The sequence below is a fragment of the Antechinus flavipes genome, chromosome 4 (assembly GCF_016432865.1).
Source record: "Antechinus flavipes isolate AdamAnt ecotype Samford, QLD, Australia chromosome 4, AdamAnt_v2, whole genome shotgun sequence".
In the NCBI taxonomy this organism is placed as follows: Eukaryota; Metazoa; Chordata; class Mammalia; order Dasyuromorphia; family Dasyuridae; genus Antechinus; species Antechinus flavipes.
Window position 1 is genome coordinate 95,435,579 of NC_067401.1, and position 21,713 is coordinate 95,457,291.

The 21,713-nt window shown below is 32.7% G+C and overlaps 1 protein-coding gene across 1 annotated transcript in view; it reads left to right on the top strand.

Moving 5' to 3' along the window:
* LYST (lysosomal trafficking regulator) overlaps positions 1-21,713 on the top strand; it is a 201,967-nt gene that overhangs the window by 38,805 nt on the left and 141,449 nt on the right. The window contains 5 exon segments of the mRNA XM_051993556.1: positions 1,844-1,934; positions 3,678-5,736; positions 8,904-9,927; positions 13,484-13,645; positions 15,410-15,563. Of these exon segments, the coding sequence (XP_051849516.1) occupies positions 1,844-1,934; positions 3,678-5,736; positions 8,904-9,927; positions 13,484-13,645; positions 15,410-15,563 (3,490 nt within the window).

Consider the following 21,713-nt stretch of genomic DNA (forward strand, 5'->3'; position numbering starts at 1 on the left):
TTTAGAACACTTTTATACCCTTATAATATTATATACCTCATATATTATACTCTCATATATATATTATGTGAACTTAAATGTATATATATGCATATATATATATATAATATGTTTTTTCCTTCTTTAACCCAGTCTTGATGTGAATAAGGTTTCAGCACTATCTGCTCTCCCCCTATTAAAAGTCAGTATTTTCATATATAAGAAGAAAATAATTTGGCCTTATTGAGTCCTTTGTAATTGGTCCTTAATGTTTATATTTCTCCTGTATCTTATTTTCCTTCATGTTCTGCTGTTTTTGTCACAAATACCTGAAAAGCCTTTCAGTTCATTAAATATCCACTTTCTTTCATTCAGGATCATATTTAACATTGTTGGGTAAGTTAGTTTCAGAGGAGATCAAAGTTGAGGTAGGGAAGAAGAACTCGGTGGGAAGGAAGAAATTAGGAAAGGGGAGAGGAAAGAACTTTTCATGTAATAATTGGCTTCTATCATGGGAGCACTAGATAGGCATACACAACGTGGTCAGGATACATTGATGAGTTGCCTGTTTTCCTTTTGTAAAATAAGACCTAACTGGCAAGCTGGAGAACAGCTTGCCTACATTATGACTTCACAGGGACTTGAGGTTTCTGAAAATTCTGTGTTATATTTTACCATGTCCTCTAGTTCTTAGTCTCCTTAGTTTTTTACCAGACCTCAAATCAGGTAGAATTTCACAGAATTTCATATCAGGAATTGTCATAGATTTGGAGGCTGCTTTTTGCTTTTTAAGGATTCAGGTATATTCTTAGTGGGCTCTAGTTCAAAGTTTATGAGGCATTCATGAATATATCCTTTTCATTGGTGATTTGCAATATTAATGATACTGTTTTGGAAATTTCTGTTCTCAAGGGTCCAGAATTTAAAGTTTTGTTGGGTTGAGGAATTGAAGATTTTTGCTTATTACTAAAAAAAAAAAAAAAAAACAACAAACAAAAAACCAACCCAACAATTTATACATAACCAATAAATTCTTCAGTTTCACTTTGAATTGGAGGAAAATTGCTTAGTAATTAGGAGTTGTCCTCTTGGTAAATAGTAGATTGTTGGTTGTATAACCACTCGTTGGACATGTTATTGTAAAGATTTTTGATTAAGTTATAGTTCAGACTAGGAAGACTTCAAGGTCCCTTTTTCTCTTGAGATTCCATAAAGGTGTTCCTGTGATGTTAACTCATATTATTCTTGTAGATTCAATCTTAGGGGTTCCAAGAGTTCACATAATAAGCTTTAATTGAATTCACAGTGGTAGTTATTGTCCTTATTGACAAATAATTTATTATATTACTATTATTACCTTCTTCTTAAAAAGATTCAAAGTGGAAATATTTATTTGACACATTTAAAAATATTTAATTCTTGAGTTTGGTTTTCTTTTAATTGTATGAATGTGATGAACTTTTTCTCATTTACATGATATTATTGGTCTGCGTAGTTAGCAAGGCTTAGTTAACTTTTAATTTTCACCTAATGAATTCTACCATTGGTGAAGAATTCTTTTGGCTGGTGAGGTGGCAATATCTGATGTTTGTGAAAACACCAGCAGGAATGTGCTAAATAAGTTTTTTGCCTTCTCAATGTGGTTTATATATTGAAACGCTTTCTTGGAGTAGTATTCAACAAACAGGACAGCTGTCTTGGATGGATTTAAATTGAAAGATTTGAGAGAGTTCATTTCTCCTCCACTATAGCTGGAAAGAAAGACTTTTTTTGGATCTACTTAAAGAAATTAAAGAATGATGTTTCTGGGGGGGTGTTTTCATAAAACTTCATAACTTGAAGAATTCTCCTGTTTCTGATACAGGCACTGACATGTAGAGAAGAACTTCTTACCCTACTTTTATCCCTCCTTCCACTAGTATGGAAGATACCTGTTCAAGAAGAAAAAGCAATAGGTATGTTTCTTTTCTTTGCTAAACCACTTATGTTCAAAGTTCCTGTTAAGATGATTGTTTCTGTATGAATGCTTATTAAAAAAAAAAAAGCACCAAGAAGATATTCTAAATAGGTTTGTAGATACAATTATTTTTTGCTTTAACATGATGAGAATTTTTCCTTTTGAGATAAATAGATTTCCCTTGGGCAAGAAAAGAACATTGAGACTACTTAAAATCAGTATAAGTTTAAGAATACTTAAATAAATTAGAAAACATAGTGAAAATGCTTTAGATGAAGTAAGTAAATCTAGATGTGTGTATGACATGAACCAATGGAAGAAGCACTTTTTGAAGAGAGAAATCAGAGATCCTTATACTCTTTTAAATATTGTTTTTTCTAACTCATGACTTAAAGATGCTTTTACTTGAATTACAGGTGAATTTGCTTTAATAATCTGTATACTTTACTTTTAAAAGATTTATGTGCATTAATATTATTTTAGTTCTGAAAATAAAAACTGTGAAGCCTGAGATGTTTTGGGTTTTTTTTTTTTTTTTTTTGAGTTTTGGAAAATCTTTCCAGTACAGATTTTGTGATAACTGAATAGAAATTTTATATCTAATTTTAAAGTTGCCCAACAATTTTCCACTTTCTTCCTCAGTGAATTATGAGTCTCTGTTTAAGTATCTCAAATATTTTAAGTGTACCATATTATATCTTAAATGTGCTCATTTTAAATATAGTAAGCCAATATATGATTGTTGATTGACACTAGTTGTTTTTAGCCCATAATATGAGTTCTAGAGATAATCTTTTACTCATTGATATGCTAACTTTTGATTAAAAAACAAATTAGAAAGACCTATACATAAGTAATTGCTAACTTGAATACTTAAATGAGCATTTAAAGAATTATATCTGATAACTACTGTTCCAGTTGTGAGTTAGACTTTCTGCATTTTTTAACCCATCTTAGGTTTGTCAGGCTCCAAATTTGCTGCTTTCCAACCTTTTTCTTCTGGGGAAAAAAAAGCCAGTCTTTTATTTTCTGATTTATGTTTCTTTCCAAATTACAACTCACATTCAAGTAAGAAAGTTTTTAAAAAGTTATACTAAAAGTGACTTACAAAAGAAAGGCTAGTAATTTTTTGGTTTTTATATGTTAAGCGTTTGGCAAATCTCAATGCTTCATATACATATCATCTATTAATAAGCTCATTAGTGTGGAGAGAGAAGACTAGAGGTGCTATGTTTAAATAGTTTATGATAAATAACCATTGAGATCTTATGTTGAAAGCATTTAGTATTATATATGTTAAATGACTACACAGGGTATGTAAATATTCAAATGGTAAAATTTTAAAATGACATATTTCTAAATAAAACATAGGGAGCCTAAAAAATGGAAGAAAACTGCTAGGGCTGAAAAATAGTAAATATTAATCAATAAAAAATTCATCTTCATTTGGCTTTGGAATACAGTATCCAATTTTAAAATTGGATATAAATATCCCTTTTCATATATCCTGAACCCAGCTGGTGTTTGGGCAGAATTTGTTTCAAAAGCTTGTATGACTAGAAGTAGCCAGCCCAAGATATAAAATGTATGGGAAATAAATCTTTAAGTTTTTTAAAGAAATTTCTGTAGAATTCTGTGATTTAAAGAAACTCACTACGCAAGTAATACTTTTCTAGATAATCTAGTGTTGACTAGAAAATATTTAAATTTAAGGTGTTTTGCATCTTTTTCCTTCCATTAGATTTTAATCTACCATTCTCAGCTGATATTATCTGGACCAAAGAAACAAATTCAAGTTCACTAAGATATACTCAGGAAAAAATACATTTAGAAGGAAGTACCCAAACTGGTCAGGTTTGCACAAAAGCAAGTATATCTCGAAAAAGTAGACGTCATCGTAAACCCAACCATCGCTATGCTGTAAGGGATGAAAGAAAATCTCAACTGTCCACCTCAGATTCAGAAGCCAATTCTGATGACAAAAGCATAGCAATGATTAAGCACAGGCGATCCAATCTACTGCAATGTTTTTTATCATCTTCACCTAAAGAACACCAATCTCTATCCAGAGAGACACCGAGACCTGATACTATGACATTAGAAAATGCACCCCCAATTATTCCAAGACATGAAGCAAACAGTGAAATATTAAATGAATCAGCTGCCTCTTCTATTATTAGCAATATGAACAACTCTCCATTTGACTTATGCCATGTTTTGCTGTCTCTGTTAGAAAAAGTATGTAAGTTTGATATTACCTTGAATCACAATTCTGCTCTGGCAGCCAGCGTAGTGCCCACATTAACTGAATTCTTAGCAAGCTTTGGGGACTGTTGTAGTCTTAGTGGTAATTTGGAAAGTGAAGTAGTTTCTACAAGTTGGACAGAAGAACCCATTGCTTTGGTTCAAAGAATGCTCTTTAGAACTGTGTTACATCTTATGTCAGTAGATATAAACACTGCAGAGACTATGCCAGAAAGTCTTAGAAAAAATTTAATTGATTTACTTAGGGCAGCTTTAAAAATTAGAGCTTGTTTGGAAAAACAATCTGACCCTTTTGCACCAAGGCCAAAGAAAACACTACAAGAAGTTCAGGATGATTTTGTATTTTCAAGGTATCGTCATAGAGCACTTCTTCTGCCTGAGCTTCTGGAAGGGGTTCTGCAGATTCTGATTTGTTGCCTTCAAAGTGCAGCTTCAAATCCTTTTTATTTCAGTCAAGCCATGGACTTAGTTCAAGAATTTATTCAGCATCATGGATTTAAATTATTTGAAACATCAATTCTTCAGATGGAATGGTTGGTTTCAAGAAACGAAGTTTCCATTGGGGCTTCAGAACATTTGAAAACATTAATAAATAGTGTTATGAAAATAATCAGCACTGTCAAAAAAGTGAAATCTGAGCAACTTCATCAGTCAATGTGTACAAGAAAGAGACATAGACGATGTGAATATTCTCACTTTATGCATCATCATCGAGATCTTTCAGGTCTTCTAGTTTCTGCTTTCAAAAACCAGATTTCCAAAAATCCATTTGAAGAGATGGCAGATGGAGAAGTTTATTATCCTGAACGGTGCTGTTGTATTGCAGTATGTGCTCATCAGTGCTTATGTTTATTAAAAAAAGTTTCATTGAACACTACTTGTGTCCAGATTCTATCAGGGGTTAATAATGTTGGAATATGCTGTTGTATGGATCCCAAATCTGTAATCATTCCATTGCTTCATGCTTTTAAATTGCCAAAGTTAAAACATTTTCAACAGCCCATATTGAACATCCTTAACAAACTCATTTTGGATCAGTTAGGAGGAGGAGAGATATCTCAAAAGACTAAATACGCAACTTGTAATATTTGTACTTTTGACCAGGATCAGCTAGCCCAATTAGAAGAGATAATGCACACACACTCATGTAAAGCCGATTTTGCTTCAGCTTTATCTAGTCCATCGTACAGATTTCAAGGAATACTGCCTAGTAGTGGATCTGAAGACCTCTTATGGAAATGGGATGCTTTAGAGGCTTATCAAAGCCTTGTTTTTGAAGATGACAGATTACACAGTGTACATATTGCAAGTCATGTTTGCAATTTAATCCAGAAAGGCAATGCAGTTGTTCAATGGAAATTGTATAATTACATATTTAATCCTGTGCTCCAAAGAGGAGTTGAATTAGCACATCATTCTCAACAGCTAGGTGTTACTTCATCATGTACTCATGCATATAACTATCATAGCCAGTATTTATCTCTAGAAGTACTTCAGATTTATCTACAGACTCTGCCTACATTGTTGAAATCCAGGTTTGTATATATTTTTTCTTATTGGCATAATTTCAGTCTTCTGTTAACTGAATGACTTAACCTACTGGACCTAATAATAAATGAAAACCTTCAGTAATTGTAGTTTACTAATGAGTACTCAGTAGTATATCAGCATTTATGTCAGTAAATGTCAACTCAGTAGAATAATCATCATTTATGTCAGTAAATGTCATTTTGACAGGTCCCTTAGCCTAAACATTTTTTACTTCATTCAGAAAATATTGTTATTGATGTTTTGTTTTTAACATCACTTCCATTTCCAAATGTCATCCCTTTCAAACCCCCTGGTTATATCTCATAACAAAGAATAAAAAAAGAAAGAGAAGGGAGAAAAGAAAGGTAGTTCAGTAAAATTAACCAAAATATCAATTAAGTCCCACATTAAATGCAGCTTTCCACATACGTCATCTTTCCTCAATGGAAAATAAAGGTGATGTTACATTTCTTCTACTCATTTTCTTTTTTTTGACAAGCTCAAAATTACACAGTATTTAGTTCATTTTTTTGTTTTCTTTACATTGTTATAAATTGTTTTACATTGTTGCTTTTTTCTAGACGCTTGCTTTTTTCAGTTCATATAAGTCTATTCATTTTTCTCTGTATTCAACATTTTTATAGTGTAGCAATATGCCATTATATTCTTGTATTATAATTTGTTTAGCCATTCCTCAGTCATCAGGTCCCTATTTTGTTTGCTGTTCTTTGCCACCTTAAAAACATACAGTATTTAACTTAAAAAGGTAAGCTTACAATTCAATTCTCTATCATTTAACAACATTAGCAATTTTTGACTTATAAAAACTCAAATGATTCGTATGTACAGTCATATCCCAGGGATAGAAATCCCACAGTTGATGACTCATTGTAAGAATAAGTAGCCTATGATAGTTATTAAATCATTTAGATTGGCATCCTAGCACACATTTAAGAATTCTTTTATTCAGGAAATGGAAATATTGATAAGAGGGTGGAGTAAATAATTTAGGAGTATGGAAAACTTTGGTGTGGGGGGGGGAGTGTAAATCAGGGCTGATAGAATGCCACAATGAAGGAGAAAATATTAGAAAAATGGTCATCTAAGAAGAAAGGGCACTAGGATATAAGAAAAGAAGTATGGAAAGGGAGATAGGAAAGTAACAAAGACAAATTTTGAGTACTTACAAAATGATTTGTAGCACAAGCTTGACATCCATGAAAGAGGGTTAGGAAATTTTCTTTTCCTTGTTATTTCATGGTCAGCTAGGATCCAGAACTCAAATTAATGCCATTCATATTATAGCTAAACTTTATTATGAACTGGACTTTTGTGGGCTACCCTAGATAGTTTTAACACCATTTCAAAATCATTTCTATGAGAGGAAAAAAGTGTTCCCAATTCCAAACAACTAACTTATAAGCATTCTTTTTGAACATAGCTCATTGGCATTTGGAGCTACCAGCATAAAATTTGGATTCCTTAATACCTTCAATTTTGGAATGGGCTCTTTTCGGCAACAGGATTATTCTTTTTAATTTCTAACCAACTTTTTTTTTTTTTTGTTGTTAAAAAGATATCACTTCAGAAGGTTAGTCTTAAAATCAGGAACACTTGGGTTCCACTTGTAGGCCTTTAACTTAACTTTTTAGTGATCCAGGCAGTTTTCTAAAACCAAAAGTTGCAAATAAGATTTCCATTTTATGTCAGTGGGAGTTCCCTACAATAAGTTATCCACTTATATCTCCTTCAATTTTGGAATATTAGCTACATAGATAATTCTAGATAACTGTCTATTTAATATATTAGTGCTTTAAAAAAATATATTTTATAATTATATGGGATGAGTGTTCCGGATGGTACTGATACAGCTTAATAGATGGTTTTTGAAATTCCCTGTGGTCAACCTCATGATAAAACTCTCCAGAGAGATGAGATTAGTACTTAGACAAATTATAAGTTCATCATTAGGTCCAATTTTGAAACCTTTCTGGGTCTACAAGAGCTTTGACTTGGTAAGAACCCAGTGACACCAATATGTTAGGAAGAAGTAGAATTTAGAAAACTAATATGGTTATAAATGCTATCAATTTTTGATTGCTTAATATGCCAATATAGTCCTTTGAATTAATGACACCTCTTATTTGCTCTGTCTTGCTATTGCTGTGAAGAAAAGTGTGTGTGTGTGTGTATATATATACATATACACATCATTTAATTTTAGAAAATAATATATATAGTGTAGTTAAAATTTTGAGAACAGTTCAAGATCATGAACAACTTGCTAAGTTAGAATATATTTAGTCTTCTGATTATATTGATCTAAATATGATATATGCATAAAGACAAATAGATATACAAAAACTTAAATTGCTGATGTTTTCAGGGTGCATCTTTGCTAATTGCTGTGAAATCTTATGTTTTTGTAAAATTTATTTTAAAAAACTGGGAAAGGAACCATTTTATATTTTGTGGGAAATATTTTTAAACTATACACCAATTTGAATTAATTTGATTAGTCATCTGTATGTTAGGGATAATAATAAGCACAATAATTTCATTTGCATAAGGAATTCTTAAATGAGAGAACTTCCTTGACCATTGCAGATTGGTAGTTTCTCTGCAACTTAGAGTCTTAGTATCAGTGTTTAATAAGAACATAAGTATTTAATTTTATTCTACATCATTATGCCAAGTTTTCAGCCTGCTTACTCCAGAGTTCTAATGTAAATAGTCTTCTAACAATAGGAAGTTAAATATAAATAGAAAGCTAAAAGACTAGAATCAAACAATCATATGTGTCAGAGGTGGTACTCTGAATCCAAGTTTTCCTTATCTAAACCAGCTCTCTCTTCATTGTGTAACACTGTCTTTTTTGGACGCTTACAGATCATTAAAAATTAAACTGAATACTCAGCACTTAAAAGAAAATGGTATTTGAGATTTAGGTTGCTTAGTTGTTGTTGGGTTTTTTTTTTAATCTCTAATGATATTTCTTGGTATTTTAATTATTTTTCCCTTTTAAGAATGTTTTTATTCTATAAAAATATTTTAATTGTTTATTCAATAAGCAATTAACAAGGTAGTTATTTAGAATGAAGTAATGTGTAATTTAATGTGGAAGCATGAAATTTTGCATATGTAACATTTTTGTGTATACTTTTTTTTATAGGGTTATAAGAGACTTATTTCTAAGTTGTAATGGAGTAAATCAAATGATTGAATTAAATTACTTAGATGGTATTCGAAATCATTCCCTAAAAGCATTTGAAACTCTAATAACCAGCTTTGGAGAGCAGCAGAAAGATGAAGTGATTCCAGAAATTGATGGAATAGACCATGAAAAGAAGATTTCATCTTTAGTTACTTCTTCACTTAAACAACAAGTATGCTCAGATTCTTCTCAAAGTCTTAGCAAATTTTATGCTGGCCTTAAAGAAATTTGTCCGAAGAAACAGAAGACCATTGGTCAGGATATACATATCAACATGATAAATCTATTCCTCTGTGTGGCATTTTTGTGTGTTAGTAAAGAAGCTGAATGTGATCGGGACTCCACCAATGATTCAGAAGATACTTCTGGCTATGATAGTACAGCTAGTGAGCCTCTGAGTCGTATGTTACCATATTTATCTCCAGAGATACTTATCTTACCTTCTCCAGAACATATCCACAGGGCAGCAGACATTTGGTCTATGTGTCGTTGGATCTATATGTTGAATTCAGTTTTTCAGAAACAGTTTCACAAACTTGGAGGTTTTCAAGTGTGTTATAAGTTAATTATTATGATAATTCAAAAACTCTCAAGGGACAAAGAACAACAAAGAAAAGAGAAAGGTCTTTTACATGTAAATGAAAACAAAGATTTAGAGAAAAATTTTCAATCTGAAATGGCAGTGGATGAGGATGCATTACATTTAAGTGTCACTAGTGAGTTAAGTTCTTTAGTGTCAGATAGTTTAGAGGAGAATACTAAAAGTTTAAGTCAACTAGATTCACAGGAAATTGTTTCTGAACCTTTAAGTGTAAGACAAATCTCAGCTTCTGTAGCAGCTCTTGAACCTAAAGTACCTTCAAGTCAAGAACATGAGTGCACACTTCAAAGTATAAGACTATTAGAAGCTCTTCTGACTATTTGTCTTCACAGTACAAAGACTAAAGATCAACAAAAGATGGAAGTAGAATTACCTAACCAGGTAATAACCATTTTTTTTTCAGTTATTTTGCCATGTAATCTTTTTATTTTTTTATTTTTTAATTTATTCTTTAAATAACTTTTTATTGACAGAACCCATGCCAGAGTAATTATTTTACAGCATTATCCCTTGCACTCACTTCTGTTCCGATTTTTCCCCTCCCTTCCTCCACCCCCTCCCCCAGATGGCAAGCAGTCCTTTACATGTTAAATAGGTTACAGTATATCCTAGATACAATATATGTGTGCAGAACCGAACAGTTTTCTTGTTGCACAGGGAGAATTGGATTCAGAAGGTATAAATATCCCGGGAAGAAAAACAAAAACGCAAGCAGTTTATATTCATTTCCCAGTGTTCTTTCTTTGGGTGTAGCTGCTTCTGCCCATCCTTGATCAATTGAAACTGAATTAGCTCTCTTTATCGAAGAGATCCACTTCCATCAGAATACATCCTCAAACAGTATCGTTGTTGAGGTATATAATGATCTCCTGGTTCTGCTCATTTCACTCAGCATCAGTTCATGTAAGTCTTGCCAGTCCTCTCTGTATTCATCCTGCTGGTCATTCCTTATAGAACAATAATATTCCATAACGTTCATATACCACAATTTACTCAACCATTCTCCAATTGATGGGCATCCATTCATTTTCCAGCTTCTAGCCACTACAAACAGGACTGCCACAAACATTTTGGCACATACAGGTCCCTTTCCCTTCTTTAGTATCACTTTTGGGTATAAGCCCAGTAGAAACACTGCTGGATCAAAGGGTATGCATAATTTAATAACTTTTTGAGCATAGTTCCAAATTGCTCTACAGAATGGCTGAATGTATTCACAATTCTACCAACAATGTATCAGTGTCCCAGTTTTCCCACATCCCCTGCAACATTCCACATTATCTTTCCCTGTCACTCTAGCCAATCTGACAGGTGTGTACTGGTATCTCAGAGTTGTCTTAATTTGCATTTCTCTGATTAATAATGATTTGAAGCATATTTTCATATGTCTATAAATAGTTTCAATTTCTTCATCTGAGAATTGTCTGTTCATATCCTTTGACCATTTATCAATTGGAGAATGGCTTGATTTCTTATAAATTAGAGTCAATTCTCTATATATTTTGGAAATGAGGCCTTTATCAGAACTTTTGACTGTAAAAATGTTTTCCCAGTTTATTGTTTCCCTTCTAATCTTGTCTGCATTTGTTTTGTTTGTACAAAAACTTTTCAATTTGATATAATCAAAATTTTCTATTTTGTGGTCAGTAGTGATGACTAGTTCTTCTTTGGTCATAAATTTCTCCCTCTTCCACAGGTCTGAGGGGTAAACTATCCCATGCTCTTCCAATTTATTTATAATCTCATTCTTTATGACTAGGTCATGAACCCATTTTGACCTTATCTTGGTGTACGGTGTTAAGTGTGGGTCAATGCCTAGTTTCTGCCATACTAATTTCCAATTTTCCCAGCAATTTTTGTCAAATAATGCATTCTTATCCCAAAAACTGGGGTCTTTGGGTTTGTCAAACACTATATTATTAAAGTTATTGGCTGTTTTGTCCTTTGAACCTAACCTATTCCATTGATCAATTAGTCTATTTCTTAGCCAATACCAGATGGTTTTAGTAATTGCTGTTTTATAATACAATTTTAGATCTGGTACAGGTAGGCCACCTTCATTTGATTAATTTTTTTATTAATTCCCTTGAAATTCTTGACCTTTTGTTTTTCCATATGAACTTTGTTGTTGTTTTTTCTAGGTCAACAAAGTAGTTTTTTGGGAGTCTGGTATAGCGCTAAATAAATAGATTAGTTTAGATAGTATTGTCTTCTTTATTTTATTTGCTCACCCAATCCAAGAGCATTTAATATTTTTCCAGTTGGTTAGATCAAACTTAATTTGTGTGGAAAGTGTTTTGTAGTTTTGCTCATAAAGTTTCTGATTTTCCCTTGTTTGCCATGTAATCTTAAGAAAAATAATTGATTTAACAATTTTATGAAAATTCCCTTTCTTCTGGGTATTGACAGTTATCAAGTGTGTGCTATGTACATAGCATTGTGTTTGGCACTGTGGAACAGAGTGAGAAGTGTGATATATAGGTTTTTTGCTCTAAAAAAATTTTAAATATAGATGGAAAAGCTATATATAATGATCATATATATGTTCATAATTCGGAAATCTATCAATCAGTCCCAACATCTCTCTTGACCTGTAGTTTCTCTTGACTTCAGATTGCCTATTGGGCATTTCAGACTGGATGTCCCCATACTTATCTTAAATTCCTGTCCAAAATGGAATTATTTTTTCCTTAACTCCCCTTCTACTGGGGACACAGTATTCTCCCAGGCTCATGATTTAGGTATCATCATTTCTTATTCTCTCTCACTGTACCCTGACATTCTATCTTTTGACAAGTTCTGTCCATTTTAATTTGTAACATCTCTTTACTACTTGTCCTCTTCTCTGACGCTGCCATCGCCTTGGTATAGATCCTTATACCTGGACTATTGCAATTGATCTCCCTGCTTCGATTTCCCCTCCCACTTCAGTCCATCTTCTACTCAGCTATCAAATTAATTAAAGCATATCACCATGTCATCTCCTATTTAGTAAATTACAGTGACTTTTGCCTTTGGGATCAAATATGAAATTATCTATTTGGGTTTTAAAGACTTTTATAAACTATCCCCTTCTCCCTGATCTTCTTATCCCACACTCCCTACAATGAGTTCTTTGATCCTGGGATCTGGTCTGCTTGAGGTTTTTCAGACAAACAGTATTTCTCAATTTCAGGCATTTTCCCTAGATGTATCTGTGTCTGGGATTTTCTCCCTTGTTAGCTGAGTTTGTCCCTTATTAACTCTGCCTCCTGGTTTTAAGTTCCACCTAAAATCGGCTCACTCTTTGTACATAGTTCTCTTCTCCATTTGAATGTGAGCTTGTGAAGAGCAGGAACTGCTTTTTGCCTTTCTTTATTTGGCAGTACTTAGTCTAGTGCTTAGCATATAGTAAGCTCTTAATAAATGCTTTTGACCTTAACACATGACAAAATAGGTAATAGTATCAAACAATGTACTACTGACAAATGATAGAGAAGTATAATCATTTAGTCCCTTGAATATTTATAGGAGTTACCTATAGGAAAATCTATAGAATATCCCAGGACAACAATGAAATTTCTAAAAAGGTTCAAGAAAATGATATTTGAATATTTGAACAGAAGTAATTCTTAATATTTTAAGGAGCTTTGAGAGAAGAGATTAGAATGATTTAAAGGGAGGTTAATTAAAGCCCCAATTGTGAAAATAATTTGAAGCCTAATATTTATAGAAAATGTTTTATGATAAACTGAAATTTATAAATAAAGATGATTAATAAAGTGATAGATTTTTCAAAGTTCAATATAAAGTATAGCAGAAGATATTTATCCATTTGTGATTTTTTTATCTTAATTGGTTAAGAAGTAAATCAGAATTAATTCTAATTTAATTTAATTGTAATTAAATGATTAAAAACATGCATACTTGATGTTCTATTTTTTTCCCTCCCTCTTAGAACTTGTCTGTGGAAAGTATATTATTTGAAATACAAGACCATCTTTCGCAGTCAAAGGTGGTTGAAACTGATTTAGCTAAACCTTTATTGGATGCACTGCTTCGAGTAGCTTTGGGGAATTATTCAGCAGATTTGAATCATTCTGAAGAGAAATTTGAAAAGGTATGAGTGGTTTTCGTTTTGCCAAGGTGAAGACCAACTATGAAGGTGAGGTATAATTACATACATGTTCAGGGCAATGATTTGGAGTGGAGGCAAGGCTAGGTTCTGTACAAGTAATATGATTAGGACCAAGTAATATGATATATAATATGCTAAGAAAAAAGGGCAGAATTTGCCTCTTTAAAAAATATTTTGTATAATGCAGAAGAATTGCCTTTAAACAAAGTAAAATTATCTTTTTGTATCTTATAACATAGAAAACTCTGCAGAAAAGTTAATTATCTTGGAATTCCTAATTTCTGTGTCCTTTGGCTTAGTCAATTTACTTCTTATAATACTTTAAGGATTTGTGGTTTCATTTGGTAGATGTTATTCATTAATTATCTATTATATATAATCATAGGTAGTTTTTCATGAAAATTGATTAACTTAAATCAGTTAACTAAATATGTACACCTGTACATATGCATATGTGATTGTTAAATTATAAAAATTTCACTTAATATCTTTCATTTTTAATAATTTCATGCTATGTGGCAAGGATGAATAAGTTTCCTATACAATTGTGTGTGTGTGTGTGTGTGTGTGTGTGTGTGTGTGTTATTTTTAATAATTCTTGGTTAACTAATGCTCCATTGTAGTGTTCTGGTTGGTTTTCTGGAGGTCTCTGGACTAGCCTTTCTTTCAGTAGAGTAATCCCCATGAAAATAGCCAGGTGCTAAAGTCCAAATTCTTTATTATCTACTTGCCTGGGTCCCGAGCTAGGTTGGTTTCAGTGGAGGAAATGCAGGAGGACAGGCCAGCCACTATGGCGGTGTGAGATGGAGTGAATCTCTCTTCTTGGCTCTGAGAGCTTGAGCTCCTGCTTCTAGTCCTCTGTCTTCTCCAAGTCTCACCCTGGCTGAGTTTGTCCCAGCTTATATGCTCTATTATAATTAGATTATTTATAGTATACTGAGTATAAACCAATCATTATATCACTAGGGAACCATTATTTGTGGTAAGATTAAATCAACCATACTGAATTAGCGAACTCACATGCTAAACTAGATAACCATTGTCTTATCAATTCTACTGAGTTAGCACCTTGTAAGAATCCTTGTTTCAAGTACAGAGTTCTGGCCCATAACACTCCATCATCTATTAAACCCATTTTTGGAGAAGTACTAATTCAGTTACATAGATTATATAATTTGTATTATTATATCTAGTTTTATTATGACAGATGAAGATTTGCTATGAGTTTTCCATAATTCTATGTTTATAAAGAACTATAACATTTTAGAGCATTAAGGGACCATAGAGATTATTTAGTTTAACTTAAGTTTAATTAATAGATGAAGTAATTGAATCCCTAAAAGTGAGAAATGACTTCTTACCCAATAAGTAAACAAGAATTTAAATCCAAATCATCTGATTATAAGTCTAGTTTGTTTTTCCCTCTGATATGTTACCTCCTACCATTGAATACAAGATCTTATTTCCTTGCTTTGCCAAAATTTCATAATAAGTTTTATAGTCCCTTTTCCTTAATTAACTTATTAAAGTATTACAGTGATGTTTTAATAACTTTTTCTTATGGTATATATTCTACATAGGACATGTAATATATAATTATGTTACATAATATAATATCACAGTATGCTGTTAAAGATGTTTTTTTTCAAAATCAGTATATTAATTTTGTTCAAATAAATGTAAACTTTTTTCAATAGTGAATAAATTATGTGCTGCATGTTTTTTAACAGCACATTCATCTTACAGATGCACCAGACTGAGTCAGATTCAGTATCTCAGCAAGGTGATCTCTCAGAAGAAACCGAGGAAAGCCATGGTACTTTTAAATTTTTTGATGAAGAAGAAGGTTATGAAGCAGACAGTGAAAGTGACACCGAAGATAGTGAAAGCCAAGATGAAGGTAGGGTAGGATTGAATTTGAAAGTCAATTTATATAACTTGTGTGAAAGTTCATAAATGATATATTATCTGACTTATCTAAGAATAAATAATTTAGGTAACTACATATGCTTAAATTTTACTATAATTATTTTCTGTAAAGGAGAATTTGGTGACTTCCTATATTGGAAAATTTTTTGCTAACATAGACATTTATTATCCACTAAAATTTTGCATTTGTGCAGGTGGTTGGCTATAAATGAGCCTGTATAAGAGGACCAGCTTTGAAATAGGAAACTTTAAGATACTATTCTCTTAATCCAAACTTTCTATGCTGCTTAAGTCTTTTATTTACAGTAATCTTATTTTCAGCATCATGGTTACATTGGATGCCTTTATTATTTAAATACATGAAACAATTTGGCAGTGGCATAGATCTTGATAATATTTTTTTTAAGTTTCAAAGGAAATATGTACCTACTAAATGGCAGACAGTGTTCTAAGTGCATGTAAATATTATCTAATTTGATCCTCACAACAGTCCTGAAAGTTAGGTGCTATTATCATCTTTAAGTTATAGTTAAGGAAACTGAGGCAGAAGTTAAATCACTTGCTCAGGGTCATACAACTGGTAAGTTTCTGGGGCTGGATTTGAATTAAGGTTTTTCTGATTCTGTGCCCGGCACTTTAATTCACTGCACTGCTTAACTTCTTTAGTAGTTTGCCTATATTTTAGAACTGATTTTTAAAAATTTTCTATTGAAGTTAATTTATGTAGACTTTTAGGGTTTTTTTCCTTTGAAGATGAAAATTTAGAGAGAAATTGGGAATTAATAGTTTAGTCTTCTGATTTTTTTTTCCTATTTTTTCTCATTGCTTATTGATTTTAGCTTTTTTAGCTCCCATTGAGTCTCAGCTTAAAATCTCACTTTCACAAGAAGCCATTCCTCATCTCACTTAAATGCTTTCCTCTGAGATTATTTTCAAGTTATCTTGTTTGGATGTCACTGTTTACATGTTGTCTCCCTTATTAGACTAAGAGCTTCTTGTAGACAGAAACTGTCTTTTGCATTTCTTTATATCCTCAGGGCTTAGCATGTAGTAGGTCCTGAGTAAATATTTTATGACTTGAATTTATACTAAGTTTCCAATTCTCATATGAATTTTACTTCTTTATTCACTATTTGTCATAGGATCAATGCATTTTTTTAAAAATACATGCTGAGATTTAAAAAAAATTTTTTTTTTAGTCAGTGTTTTTCCAGGGATACTTGTAACTGAAAAAATTCAGAATCATTCTATTTCACTTCAGTTTGAAAGTTTTTAAGTGCTTAATATGCACCAGATATATAATATCTTTGATACTAAAGATACAAAGATAAAATCAAAAGAAGACCCTGCTCCCAAAGAGTTTATGTTCAGTTTGGGACAAAAGACTTGTATACATATGAGTAAATACAAAATATATACATACAGAGTTCAGGATCCTGGAAAGGTGGGAAGCATAGCCAACGTAGCTGAAAGTATCTGGAAAGTCCAGAATAAGATACGCTTTGGAAAAAGCTTGGAATCTAAAGCAGAAGTGGAGGAAAAGTATGCATATTAGACACGAAGGTCAGTTTTTGGAAGGACACAAAAATTCAAGCTACACCGGCATGAAGAGCAGTTTATCTTGAAGTCAAGTAATAGATGATAAGTTTATATTTCATGCTAGAAAAGGAGTCACTGTAGCATTTTGATGTTTTTTTCCCTGAGGCAATTGGGGTTAAGTGACTTGCCTTGGGTCACACAACTAGGAAGTATCTGAAGTCAAAATTGAACTCAGGTCCTCTTGACTTCAGGGATGTTCCTATGTTCACTGTGCTACCTAACTGCCCCTCACTATAGCACTTAGAACAAGGCATTGACATGGTCAGATCTATGCTTTAGGAAAAGAACATTGGTAATTATGTAAGGGATGCATCGAAGAGGAAAGCATCTTCAGGCAGGGAGACCAATTAAGCAGCTCTTGCAGTAATCAAAGTGAGAGGTGATGAGGGCTGAATCTAGGATGATAATTACCAGAATGGAAGCTAACTTGCTGTTGTGGAGGTGATATTCATAAGCTTTTACCAATTGATAATATATGTGGGGTATGAGGGACTGAAGAATTGAATATGATTTTATTTCTTTATATATATATTAACAATCTTAGATGAGCTTTCTAGAACTTTGGACTCATGAGGATTTACAGTCTGGATAGTATACATAGGAAATGTTTATTGAAATCAAAAGGTTTCAGTATAGGCTGTAATTCAGCAGTACTGATTTTACATATGTAACAATATTGTCAAGTTTTTTGGTGCCCCAAAGCCCATGTTTTCTTTCATGTCTAGATGGCAGAAAAAATTTTGGTTTTATGATTTATAAAGATTTATGAGAGGTGTAATGATGGCTTTTCAATAGAAACATTCTCATATTTTCATGTCTTCCAGGAAAATTTTATTTTTAAAAACTTTGCTAGAAATGTATTTTATGAGTTCAGACATTTTTATAAATATCTTAGATTTAAAATCTATTGTTTAGAAGTTGGGCCAATTTAAATTGGATTAAACATTTATTAAGTATGTGCTATATACTAAACTATGCATTGAAATAGATATAAAATTTAGATAAAGACACAGACCTGCCCTCATGGAACTGAAAGCTTTAATTTGAGGATATAATATATATATATACATATAACTAAAAAACAAACTAATATCCAGTGAGTGCATGAGAAAAATGTAAACAATTTTAAGGAAAGTTAAAAGAGATCAAAGGTAATTATTTATTTTAAAGAAAGGGAATATTTTCCAGAAGAGTTGGTATTTGACATGTTCTATAAAGCATTCATCTTCAAAGCTCTAAGTATTCAAAGAAAATATCGAAACTGAAGAGAGCAGCACAAATAGTCATTGTGTTTGCCTTGATGCTTTCCTCAGTTAATGTAGTCAGTAGACATTCAACTACCTTGTGCTCCTTTCCAAAAAACCTGGAGGTCATTTTCCAACAGGCCCTAGCCTTTTCCCTCTTTCTATCATATGGGCTGTGCCATTAAACCATTGGAGTTCCATTCCAGGTAGTCAGAAAGGTGGACAGGCAATCACTCCTTGCTTGGCATCTTGTGCTTCTATCCTCCCCTTTTATTTTGACCATAACCTTAGTCACATCATCTATTTCCCCTAGTCTGGGCTTTCTACATTTTCTGGATGAATAGTATTTCCTAGGAAATTGTTTCACAGCCTGAATTTAAGGAAGAATAGAAGTTGGATGGGATGGATGCTTTATAGCCTTTGACATATGGGGGGGAAAAGAATCCCAGAAGTGGAAAAAGTGCTTCCCAAAGGTGCAGGTGTTAGCTCTTTGATGATTGCTCGAATTCTTCCTTCCTTTCCTTCTCTCTCTCCCCACCTTCCAGAAGAATAAAGATTCCCAATGAAGTAGGAGGAACTAGAGCAAAGAGAAAATGAGAATATTAGTAGCAGCTTATAAGCTCGTAAGTAGTGAGCAGTTAGTGGGTTTGAGGTTTAATGACAACTACATAACTCTCAAGTCTGCACCTCTAATCCCAAGATCCCACAAAACCCATTGCACAGGTTGGAAGGAAACGGTGAAGGCTATCCATCACCAGGAAATGATGGCCCAACTAACTGTTTTGCATCTTCTTGCTTCAGTCTTCTTCCTTTTCTTTTTCCACCAGCTACCTTTCAGATCTGGGAAGTGGGGAAAGAATTTGAGCAGTCAGCAAGGAGGTAACATCTCTACCTTTGGAAAGCATTTTTTCTACTCCTAGGATTCCCTCATCCCCTTGTCAAAGGCTGTAAAGCATGTCCCTTGCATTTTGCTCCCACAAGAGAGGAAATTTTCCTAGTCAAATTGTAATAAAAACCTTTGCAAAAAAATTTTAATGGGTTGAATTTTAAAAATGAGTATCTTGATTTAATAATAAGTATAGTCTATGATGTATCTTTTCTACTTGTTGCTACATACCTTTGTAAAGTATTATGTTCAACGAGGTTAGTTATTAAAACCAGGTGTCAAAATTAACTAACTTAAAACCAGACCTTCAAACTGTCGTATTACAAAATGTTAAAGCAAGATTTTAAAAAATAATGAAACATTCAGTCACATCTAATAAAAATACTTTAATGAGATCAAAGTTTTTTATATTATTAATACAAAGTTATTTTGTTTCATTTTATTCCATTGTTATTTATTTCTATTTTTATATGTTTTATAAAATATATTTTATATTGATATTTTATAATCAATACAGTAACAAGTATAAATAAATTTATATATAATTTAAACACATTTAAGGGATTACTTGCTCAAACTTTTTATTTGTAGATGTGTGCTAACAAAAAAAAAGTTGGAGGCAGCTATTCTGATTCATAGGAATTCAAAAGGCAGAGGAAAAAAAATAGGGAAGTGATTGTAGGTTTAAGGAATAACTTGTACAGGGACTTGAAGAAAGGAAGTTACATAGGGTTAATGAGTAGTCTGTTTTCATTGGAGCATAAAGGTACTTAAGAATTTTTGAAATAAGTCTGGAAAGATTAATTAGTGTGAGGTGTTAAGAACCTTGAAGGCCAGCTAGAGTTAATTGCTAGGAAGTAATAGACTTGTGATGTTGTGATGAGATCATGTTGTGAGTATGTATAATAGCAGTAGTATAAAGGAAGAATTTGATGGAGCATCAAGTGGAGCTGAGGATGTCTATGAAGAGGATGCTGCAGGTGGGGTAGGAAAGACACTTTGTCTAAGATCTGAAAGTTTGAAATTTTACTTTCCTAACCTACTTCTCCAGTGTTTATTTTCATACTAAGTCTATTCTTATTTCCCCTCATAATCTTTTTTGAATCTCTGTTTATTCCAGTCTATTTGCTGTGCTAACCTCCATACTCAGCCTTAATTCCATGATCGGATACTTTGATACTTTTCACTAGAACTTCTTTTCTTACTGACTTTCTTCCATTCTCAAGCTTTAACTCTGCATCTCTTAGTAAATCTACCCATGTAATTCATCTATTCCTGCTATAAGGCTTGAAATGTCCCTAGCAAAAGTTGCAGGCCAATCTGATTTCATCTGCTACAAATTCATGATCTATATATCATGGACTTGCTTACTTGTCGTGTTACTTTTTTCTACTCTTTATCTTAATTCCTCTAGGTGTTTCTTTGAAAACTCGCCTGTCACATTTAGATTAGATGACCAAATCTGTTATTTGACTAAAAAGATTGAGACTATCCAATGTAATCTTGTTAGTCTCCCTCCCACCCTGATTCTGAACATTATCATCTGTTTTTTTTCCTCTACTCATGGGTCACACAAATTTCCTTATTTCTAACTAAAGAGTCATTTTTTCCCTTGGGACTTTACCCTATGTAAGTAACTATAGCCTTGGATCACCCACACTATCTGCTGCCTTTGCTTCTTCACATGATTCTAACTTGTTGATTCTAACTGTGCAGGGCAATCCTTTTTCTACTTCTTTCATTAGCATGGTGTTCCATATAAAACAGTAGCTCTTCTAAACATCTTCCATCTCATACTTTCTATGGTTTCCTTTTTATGACCATCCTCTCTGTTAAGAATCTTGCCTCTTATTTTACCAAAAAAAAAAAAAAATTGTCCCACAAGGTTCTGTCCTGTACTTTCTTATCTCCTTTATGTAATTTCACTTGATTTTATCGATTCCTACAGATTGAGTTACCATTTTGCTCCCATGGTTCTCTCAGATCTGTTTGTTCAGCTCGAACTTCTGATCTCTAGTCTTGGATTTCCAGTTTCTTTTTTTAATAACTTTTTATTGATAGAACTCATGCCAGGGTAATTTTTTACAGCATTATCCCTTGCATTCACTTCTGTTCTGATTTTTCTCCTCCCTCTCTCCACCCCCTCCCCCAGATGGCAAGCAGTCCTTTACATGTTGAATAGGTTTCAGTATATCCTGGATACAATATATGTTTGCAGAACCGAACAGTTTTCTTGTTGCACAGGGAGAATTGAATTCAGAAGGCATAAATAATCCGGGAAGAAAAACAAAAATGCAAGCAATTTATATTCATTTCCCAGTGTTCTTTCTTTGGGTGAAGGATTTCCAGTTTCTTACTGGACATTGTGAACTAAGAGTCATCTTAAACTCAA